This window comes from Neodiprion lecontei, chromosome 2 (genome assembly GCF_021901455.1).
Source record: "Neodiprion lecontei isolate iyNeoLeco1 chromosome 2, iyNeoLeco1.1, whole genome shotgun sequence".
NCBI classification, from domain to species: Eukaryota; Metazoa; Arthropoda; class Insecta; order Hymenoptera; family Diprionidae; genus Neodiprion; species Neodiprion lecontei.
This window is the reverse complement of record NC_060261.1, coordinates 7,286,209-7,296,616: the sequence shown is the minus strand read 5'-3', so window position 1 is coordinate 7,296,616 and position 10,408 is coordinate 7,286,209. Positions and strand designations below refer to the sequence as shown.

Sequence of the window (10,408 nt, the reverse complement as noted above, 5' to 3'; positions counted from 1 at the left end):
AAAAATCCCGAGTTTATAACGATTCGATTACGCGATAAAACCTCGCATGCAGAAAAAAACTTCAATGTAGATTTGTGATCAGAAACCGAATTTCACCCAAATTTGGCAAGTTTTTGGATTCCGTTCCGCAAAATTCGATCCGCCATTTTGAATTTCCAAATTTCAAGTTCAGGTTTGTAATCAGCGACTTAAAAGACACGAGCATACCAAGTTCGATGTAAATCCGTTTCTAAATTGAGAGATATTCAATGTGCTACGAGGTACACATATATACCTATGAGTCATAACCAGTTGTTGCACTTTTTTTCGCCCGTTCAACAGTCACTGCCAGTAAACCGGTTACTCCCGAGGCATCGACGCTCAGTCAACTTTGTGAAGAATCCACGAGACGTCGAGACCGGTAAAGCTTTCGGTACATCTTAATCTCAGCCATGGGAATCATCTTCGTTTTGATTCAAATATTCTTCTGTGCCAGACTGTCAATGGCACAACAACAACCAGCCCCTTATCCTGCGGTAAACTGGTATTATCAACCATCGTTCGGTAAGTATTTTCCGTGAGTGAAAAAAATCGTAAGTTTTGTAACACATGTATGGATTTTGCATTTTTTGTTTTGTCTTTGTTTTGCCTGTTCCATTTTGTTGTTCCATTCTTCTCTAATAACTCGGCAGTAATCGGTAGCAGATTTGAAATTGCGAGAAATTTGAAAGGAATATATTTCACGTCATAGGTGGTGGCTCATCCACATGTTTTCCTTGGTATATATAATTCCTATGTATAGGTTGCAACTGGAACTCACTTTCTATGCCGAAACCGCCCTACCTGCCGTGGAATCAACCGTACGCGAAAAGAGACGATTACACGTAAGCCTTCACTATCAATAGTTGATCAGAGTATATATTTCTTCTAAGTGTACACTAGTACACTCCGCGTGACAAATTTTATGGAACTCCCGTTCAATTTTCTGAATGTTTTACGTACGCAGGTACACGCCGAATATTGGCGGTTACAAAGTTCACACGCGAGCTGTTCCTTGGAACGATGCACGAATGACTTGCGAAGAGGAGGGTGGTCACTTGGCCATTCTCAACTCCATAGCCGAAGCGAAAGTAGTCACTGAGTTGTTCAAAAAATCATCTCCAATCACTGGATCACCTCATCCGGATTTTGCCAGTATTGGATTTCACGATCTTTATCGGGAAGGCCAATATGTGACCATTCACGGTCAGACGTTGGCGAAAGCTGGTTTCGGCGAGTGGGCAGATGGACAACCAGACAATGCGGGTGGTGCCGAAAATTGCGGATCATTGCACAAAAGTGGCGGACTTAACGATATCAATTGCGGTACACAGTTTGGTTTTATATGCGAGTTACCAATCTACTGATGAAGACATCTAACAGGAGTGATCGATTTTTATTGGCAGACAGTATGTCGTTGATAAATAACGTAGAATATAAAGTATGGGAACCGTATTTGAGACTAACATATGTAGAATAAAAAATATTTCTATAACCTGGACAAATCTGCAGTAAAATACAAAGCGAACGCGATGCATGAAAATTTATTCATATGACGGACCATCGGCAACTCTTGATCAAATACCGTCCCCAAAAGGGTCGAAGAAGACAACAGAAGCATTTAAAAAAAGCGATTAAATAAATTAATCACACTTTGTGATCACGATGATTATAAACACCACCGATAAATTTGTGAACCCAAAAAATATTTCATGTATTTCACACAATGAAAAATAAAAACCGAATCGACACAACCAAACGTTTTTACGAAACCTTAAAATGTGAAGCGGTGAATATCGTTACCGAAATTAGAGATAATTGATTGGAAAGATAAGTTAGTAAAATACGATGTCGCTTTGTTCAAGCCGACAACACTTCATTTTCGTGCCGTAAATAATACAGATATACGCAACCAATTTAGATGGAAACATTAAAACGCATATTTTGAATAACGATTTTCGGATATAGCAAATGAGGCCGGAAGTCCAGATCACGCTGTCATTAATCGAAAATAATAGATAAAATAAAGTAGAAAACAGTTAAGATTGTATCGTATCAGTGAATGCGAATTTTTTCATCTCAGTTGAACAAATAGTTCGTTTTCGATGTACGTGTATAAAGCACTCCTACATTAAATTTCCATTTGATCAGGTTATAATCGATCGTTCGAGAGTAGACGCTTATCACGCGTGACGATTCGCAACGGCACCATTGCATCGCGCAGCTAATGAACAAGAGGTGTAATGAAATCCAAATGAATGTGAAGGTAATTTTCTCAACACGGTTCCGACGATTGAATGATAAGCGGATTGCACACGGTATATGAATCAGGGAGTAAGCCTGGGTCGGAAACAGAGTGCTGCGGACTCACGAACATCATGAAGCTCAATACTTTATCGACTATTCTTACGTGTGCCCCGTTATTACTTCTTCTCCATGGAAGCTCAAGGTCAACCGTGCTCGCATCGCCATACAGTGACAACGATTCTGGCAGGCGCATCATAAATGGACAGCAAGCCGATCCCGCAGATTTTCCATTTTTGGTGAGACTCGTCGCGGACGGAAATCTCTGCGGTGGCAGCATAATAAACAACTACTGGATCGTCACTGCGGCTCACTGTATAGTCAGGGATAGATGTCAGGCGATAAAAATATACCCTTCGAATTCGCAGCGTGGTCAGCCACCGCCGATACATACTGCCGAATGCGTGATCCACCCCCAGAACGACCCGAGACGGTACGCCTTTGACGTCGCCCTCATAAGAACTGTTGAAAACATGGTCAGTGGTGGACTTAAAGCGATCTCCCTTCCGCCACCAGGCACCCGTTACCCCCCTGGCACTCCGGCTACCATCGTGGGCTGGGGAAAAATGGGATACGACGAATATCCTCAAACTCTTTTACGCGGACAGTCAGTGCTTGTGACCTGGGACGTGTGCAATTCAGAGTTCAAGCCTGGTGCAAATCGTTGCAGCGGCAACCCGGACTGTAACGTTGAGGATATACCGAACAGAATATTGTGCGCCCGAGGCCAAGGACCAGATCCGCAAAGTACGTGTGGCGGAGATTCTGGAGGCCCTGTCATTATTAACGGGGACCTAGCAGCGATCAACACTGCAGCAATATACGACAGTAACGACACGCTTAAAGCAGGATGTGTACCTGCGAGTCCGACGATGCACACCAGTATCGTTGACTATTTACCATGGCTATTCTCTCTTGTTGATCCTAGCGTCAATACGGCAGGGTTTCCGGTGGCTCCAGAATCCAGCACCACTTTACTCGTCGATGGTTGAGGCATATTCCCAGGCAATTGGCAAGTCGGCATCGAGTGTTGGAAAACAAATAGAAATCTGATTAGTACATGACTTTCAAAATTTTCCACAGTTACACACGATGATGAGTTTACTTTGTTCAACAAAATAAATACATAGAAAAATTGTGATACTGTGTATAAAACACAATTCCTGACCATCCCCCGAAATAAATTTTAAAAGCGTTGAACTAACTTCCTAGTATCGTTAATGACGATTATTCGTGAATTGATAAGGAATTGTCTTTCTATTAAATAGCTAGTATAAATGGCGTGGCTGTATGAGTTAGTGATTGTTTATGACATTTTGTTGGAAAGAACAAGCGTACACTGATGAAAACTATGTCGAGCCCAACGTGACATTCGCGGCAACAGTCTTTAACTTGATTATTTGTATTGGTAAATAACAATATTAATTGTTAATTTTTTTAATCAATATCAATGTTCGACCGAGGATTATTGAAGTAAATATTTTGTTCGACTGAACATTGTTTCTCAGTGTACTTGTAAAAAAAATTGGTTCGTTACCCTGAAACAGAAAATAATACGATCAGTACAACAAATATTTTTATACACCTCAGAAGTAATTCTTTATATTACTTAAAAGATTCTTCTATATCACTATGTACTTCGCAATTGGTATCCCTGCGCGTTGAGCGCTGGCTAGTAAATGCCGCGCTGCCTCTCAGTATCGAAAAGTATCAAGTCCACGCGCAAATGACGCGGACAAACTTAAAAACTTCGTTATTCATAAGAAATTTGATCGAAGAGCTCAACACTCAACAGATCAAGAATGATTTACTTTTTTGTATACAGTTGCGAAATTTATCGATGAATGTCGCATTCGAATCCAGTATTTAATCTATACGCAAAAGCGCGACTGATTAATCTGTGGAAACACTTGAAATATCTAAGACTTGTCGTAAAATTCTGTAGAAATCCAATCCACATCTGCGTCTTTTTGAATCCAACGCATTTCTATGCGGATTGTTGTTCTCAGATACGAATCAAGTCCGGAAGGAAGGGTGGGGTGAAAAAAAGGCATGCATTATTGAGTGGCGTGACGGTCGGCGATCCTCTTCGACGCGAAGTCTTCGAGCTCAGTATCTGTCCTCATCTAGCGTACCACGGAACGCGATAGATGATTGAGAGATGCGTTTTGCCCATTCAGACGATCACAGAGATCAAGTTCATTGAATAATAATTGGTAATAATTCAATAATTGGATTGAATAACAGCTAGAGGATGATAGCAGGGTGACAAGAAATGGAGATTTGAACCTCGTTGAAATTTAAAAGCTTACAAATAGCGAAGACATTCTTTTACTGAGTATTTTACGTGTTTTAGGAGGAAAATTTCTGTGATCGTTTGACGCTGTGGATTACAAAAGTTAGTAACATCGCGGTACATTACGACCTTCGTACCCTCGCCTGGTTCCCACCGGAACCACCCAACGGAAATGTTTATCAAAAGTGATTCACACGCATCAGCATACACTCCGCGACGGCTCCCGAAACGACCACCTACCTACCCGGTTACCTATATTCGATCTAAGCGATTCTCCATGTTTTCCAACACACACCATTCTTCCTCATTCGTACCGTGGTTACTGTGACTTACTTTTTCGTTGATTACCTGTAGGGAGCAAAATGTTTTTCGTACTATAGTCAGCCTGTTGTTATACGATAATATTGAAAAGAGTATGATTCAAAAAATCATAATGAACAACTTCAGTAGAAGCAACAGTACTTCTATAATTTCCGCATATTATGTATTATTTTAGTGAGTACTGGCAGACTATCTGTCGATCAACCTTTTGTAAAATGGATTAGAAACATCCTGTCTGCTTATCGGCATTTTTCTAAGCGAGCTAAACTTGCAATTGATCGACATTTGTTAGATGTTAGATAATAGAAAATTACTGACAATATACCATGCAATTTGAAGATTTCACTCTGGGCCAGATTTTGAAATTTCATTGATCCAAAAATCATGTGAATTTGATTGAACAATCGTTGGATTGTGTTGAAACTTCGGGTGAAACTATCAGTTAAACGACATCATTGATTACATCAAACATAAATTAAGATGTCAGTAACTATACACAATTTGTTGTCGCGAATGCCGAGTAAGCGATAGTAACCTACGATCGCGATGCTCATTCCACTTTCAGCAACGTGCAACATTCTACCTCCGAATAAGCTAAGGTCAAACAAATTGTGGCAACAAAATGATTCAACAGAAAGTCAAGCATCGTTGCGATCGCGAATGAGCGTATCCATGAAGCTAAGAAATTAAAAATTTGAGTAACAATTGTTACCGCCACGCCACGTGACAAGGGAAACCTGGGGAAATACCCATAACCTAACACATGCAAACTCACCAACGTTGCCGAGTAATAGAGAAGTTACACGGATGTCTCTGCTTGAATCTGGAAGAAGCAAAAAAGAAAATTTGAATCAATTTATCCATCTCAATTTTCAGTTCTCACATTAGTAGTACAGTAGTAGTAGTAATAATTTATTCTTGCAAAATTTTACATGTATTAAACAAAAGGATTTATTATTAAATCAGATTAATTATCACTGTTGTCTACTACTAGATTTATTCACCACATTGTACTCAAACACAAAAATTTCACTTCAAAGGTACCACCTTGAATTGTCAAACAATTAATCAAATAAGAATTCTTACCTCCTCTGGGTTGCTCTACATTGTACACATGTAGTTCTCGTAGCATCTCAGGTTGAATGGTGAAGCGACGCACTTTCAACACTGCAATAAGAATGTAACAGAATATTACTCACACAATATACTTGGATCAGATTTCATGTCACTACATGCTACCTGTTTCAAAACAATTTTTTATGCATAGAGTTTCAGTAGTTTCTGATGTATTAATAAATAAACTGCGAAAATTAATAACAGAAAGCTAATAAAATAAACATTGAATAAATACATAACATCAATGAGCAGCTTTATGACTAATTTCCAATGAAAAGCGAAATAGTAATTAAAAATCATATCAATTATGTACCTTCCAGTTTTATTCACTGCAGGGGTTGCTCTAGTTTTCACTTTGTTCGCAGACATCGATTGATCGGGTTACTGCATTTAGATCATTTCGAAATGCATTCAGTTCGGCTGAAATATAGTTTGTCTCTGTGGTCAGATAAGAGATGACTTTTTGTTAGTATTTTATTTTCCAAATCAATAAACGCGCCACTGAAACTTTGCAATCATTTTTTTGAAATATAATCAAAAATCCAATAGCAATAAATTTCTACTAAAATACAAAATTCTCAAAGTGAAGGGAGCGTGATGTTATAACCAAGAATGTTTATAAATTTATACCTGTTTCGTATTTTTCCACAATATGTTGACCTGTTCAGCTTCTGCACTTTGTTTTCTATTATATATTGATAATGTCAGTTACTTCATATGTTCACTAGCCCTGATTAAGCTTGCTGCAGTTCAATTCTGTAATTAGATAAAATACCACAATATTTTGTTAATATTTCATGTTTAACATTCATATGATATATACTCATTATGAGTAGCTAAACAAACGCAATTTCAGTGTGTTCTGTGTTATGCCAAACCGTGGAAAATGATATGGATTACATAATGAAATGTGACATGATTGACATTAATTTATACTGTTTTGTAAGGACTCCATTAATATCTGTTGATTTTCTGAAATAAATTCATGAGTTCTGCTACCAAATGATGTCTTCCAAGGTTTGTTGACAGGATCTTTCAATCCAGATAATTACTAATGTCAATCAACGATGTTGCAATTTGTTACTGTCATCATATAAGAGAACAGTATTTTGTTAGTAATGTGATGTGAGCATCAATTTAAACAGCATTCGAAATTTAACATAATTATTCAAAAATATAATAGGTATGAGGAATAAACAACCACCAACGATTTACATTTGCTCGAAATTTTGAAATATATGTGAAATCCACAAAAAATTACTGGCAGTGGTGATATAAATTTAATAAATGCGTTGCTATTGCCTTGTACAAACATGTGTTTACGCGAGCAACGCGATCCGTTAACCGTAATCCGAGTCACAAACTCAAACGAAGGTCACGTTTTGCAAGATCCGTTTCATCAGAACGTAAGAATGAAAACCACATGGAAGGTTATCGGGGCATTTGCTTGTCACAAAACGCTTGTGTCTAATTAAACGTCTGTCGATAACCTACTCATCAAACTTTAGAAATCTACAATCCAAGAAGCTACACCGTAATAACACTCGATTCCACACTTAATCTCACTTTTTTCTGTTGTACCTGGCCATTTGAAACGACAGAGAAAACTTGGCTACGATCTAACTGCGCATTTACTGAAAATTAGCCAAACAATCGATAAAAAAAAATGACACGCGACGCAGAGAGACAAAATTCGATATCGCTCAAAGCTGAAGTTACAGAAAACAATGGAACCCAAAACACGAAACTCACCTTCGATGCTCGCAGGATGTTGTCATTGCAGTCACTCGTTTATTGTCTGGGCCACACACTGCTATTTGTGTATTATTCACAGTTAAGTATCGTAGAGATAAACTGATTGATCGAATAACGTAACAGCCGACACAACACGATCTGAATTCCGGACTGATCCTGCCCAACATCTCACCCCGGCTGCTCGAAAACAACTGACGCTCGGACTCGCGTTGCGAGCTGCCCGAAACGTTCTCAGATATTTGAAAAATTTCTGTAATAGGCAGCGTCAGGCGTAAATTTGAATCCTCTGACGACGTTCGTTAGAGCATAGGTATAGACATGGAGGAAACCTGGTATACCATTTCGTGTTTTTTGTCTAACGCCACGGGCTAAACAAAGGAGCAGGTGAGAAGTCGGTATCGGGTAAAAAGATATTTTTAATTTCAACTGTTCTTTGGATGCAAAATCGGTGTAATGTTCAAATTATTCAACGGCATGAACAATAGATATATTGTATGGGGAAAACTCATACCTGGACCATATAGTAGGTAACACTAGGGGCGTCCATAGGCTTATAGAGATAGACTGCGCGGTCTTACGGCGTGGATTTGCGTTGACTGGCGTTGATAGCTGATTTTGGAACGCTCCCTAGGCAACGAACGGTGCTCTATATGGAACTGAGAGAAACCTCATAGAATCGCCTGTATCGAAAGCTGACTCGCAGTGCTCCAAGTCGATTTGAGCCGAACCTCCACCTATCGGCCATTTTCAAAGGCGTTGGAATTTTCTGTATTGGACGGTGTTCGATAATTACTGTTATGGAATTTGGACTACAGCCAGCAGAGTTATTGATAGAGCAAGAACATTGTTGGTGAAAGTTGAAAAAAACTAACTTAGTGATCATTGCGGAGAACGAAGAGAGTAATTATCATATTAGAAATATTCGTGATCTCGCTTAACATCAATGGCAACGATTGGAGAACCTCTCACATTAGCCAGAGGTAAGTTAACTTATTATTCTTGTTCACTCACAATCAGTTTGGAATATTGTCAGTTCGTCGTGCAAACGATATATTTTTCAATTCGTAGATACGCTTTTTAGTGTGATTAGTAATTGAATTGAACGTGTAACTGTAAATCCATTGAATAAAGAATTTTAGAATAAAAAATACATTATCTGGTGCTTTAATTCATTTGTCTATATGCCTGTAGGCTTATCTAATTATTAGTTACTAGAGTGTACTCAGCATTTACTATTTTTAATTCTGGTACTGACTTATATTTATTTTTGTATTTATAGATGTTAAAAGATCGATCGAACTTCTCGACAAACTACAAAAGAGTAAGTTGATTATTGACATTTTATCAAAAATTATTTATTTATATTTCAACAAAGTTTATGTTGAATAATTGATCAATGATGCTGACTTATTTCAGGTGGCGAAGTACCGGCTACAAAGTTAGCAGCACTGCAGAAGGTACTTCAAAGCGACTTTCTCAATGCAGTAAGAGAAGTCTATGAACATGTGTATGAGACCGTTGATATTCAGGTAATACTAATTATAAGCAAGTAGATCTTTTTCATAAAATAATCAACTTTTTCTCTGAAGATAATGTTTTGGAAAACATGCAACTGATTCCAAACATTTACTTTATTTGGTGTCTGGTTAGCGCCATTCGTGAATTTTTCCCATTTTATCTTTATTACACGTATCCTGTTTAAAACCACTTTAATATAAGGGTATGTGGAATTTTCGGTACAGGGTTCTCAAGATGTGCGTGCTTCCGCCACAGCTAAGGCAACTGTGGCTGCGTTTGCAGCTAGTGAAGGACATGCCCATCCGCGAGTTGTCGAATTGCCAAAAACAGAGGAGGGTCTTGGATTCAACGTAATGGGAGGAAAAGAGCAAAACTGGCCTATATACATATCTAGAATTATTCCAGGGGGTGTGGCTGACAGACACGGTGGTTTGAAACGTGGTGACCAGCTACTCTCTGTTAATGGCGTGGTGAGTAATGTGAAATTCTTACATCGTTGAAAAATTAAGATCTAATTATATTTAAACGCTGCTGCTCAAGAATTTGTATGATGATACAGGATATTGTAAATAACTTTTTTTTTCTCATTTCCTCTAGTGTGTTGAAGGCGAGAATCATGATAAACCTGTGGAATTACTGAAACAAGCCCAAAACTCAGTGAAGTTAGTTGTTCGGTATACTCCTCGTCTTCTGGAAGAAATGGAATCGCGGTATGACAAACTAGGGGCTGCACGTAGGCGCCAACGTGTGCAATAGACTTGAATGATTATTTTTGTTAATACATATATAGAATTTATGAGTAACTGATATAGGTACAATGTAATGTTATTTCTATTCATTATTATACTTTCAAGCGACGAATCAATATATGGCTTACTTATCTTGTAATTCATTACCTAGAAATAATTTCTGTAGGACGATCTACAATAACAACATTATCAGTATTTTTTAATGAGCCAATTAAAACTGATTCAAAATATAAATCAATCCAATTACAAGTGTATGGGCAAATCCTCTAAACCTTGATCTCTATTTACACTTATAAGTTCAAACGAATTTCCAAAAGTGGACTCGACTTGG

The 10,408-nt window shown here is 38.2% G+C and overlaps 3 protein-coding genes across 3 annotated transcripts; all 3 read left to right on the top strand.

Annotated features, from left to right (window-relative positions):
• Positions 1-344: 344 nt before the first annotated feature.
• On the top strand, positions 345-1,772 carry LOC107224105 (hemolymph lipopolysaccharide-binding protein). The gene is made up of 3 exons (XM_015664035.2): positions 345-543; positions 782-863; positions 986-1,772. Exons 1-3 carry the CDS (start codon positions 432-434, stop codon positions 1,383-1,385), a joined length of 594 nt encoding a protein of 197 aa, XP_015519521.1. The 5' UTR covers positions 345-431; the 3' UTR covers positions 1,386-1,772.
• A 576-nt stretch (positions 1,773-2,348) lies between these two features.
• On the top strand, positions 2,349-3,463 carry LOC107224110 (trypsin-1). The gene has a single exon (XM_015664040.2). It carries the CDS (start codon positions 2,397-2,399, stop codon positions 3,312-3,314), a length of 918 nt encoding a protein of 305 aa, XP_015519526.2. The 5' UTR covers positions 2,349-2,396; the 3' UTR covers positions 3,315-3,463.
• Positions 3,464-8,532: 5,069 nt separating this feature from the next.
• Positions 8,533-10,326, top strand: LOC107224114 (protein lin-7 homolog C). Its single transcript, XM_015664043.2, has 5 exons — positions 8,533-8,790; positions 9,090-9,131; positions 9,227-9,339; positions 9,553-9,798; positions 9,926-10,326. Exons 1-5 carry the CDS (start codon positions 8,754-8,756, stop codon positions 10,082-10,084), a joined length of 597 nt encoding a protein of 198 aa, XP_015519529.1. The 5' UTR covers positions 8,533-8,753; the 3' UTR covers positions 10,085-10,326.
• The last annotated feature ends 82 nt before the right edge of the window (positions 10,327-10,408 follow it).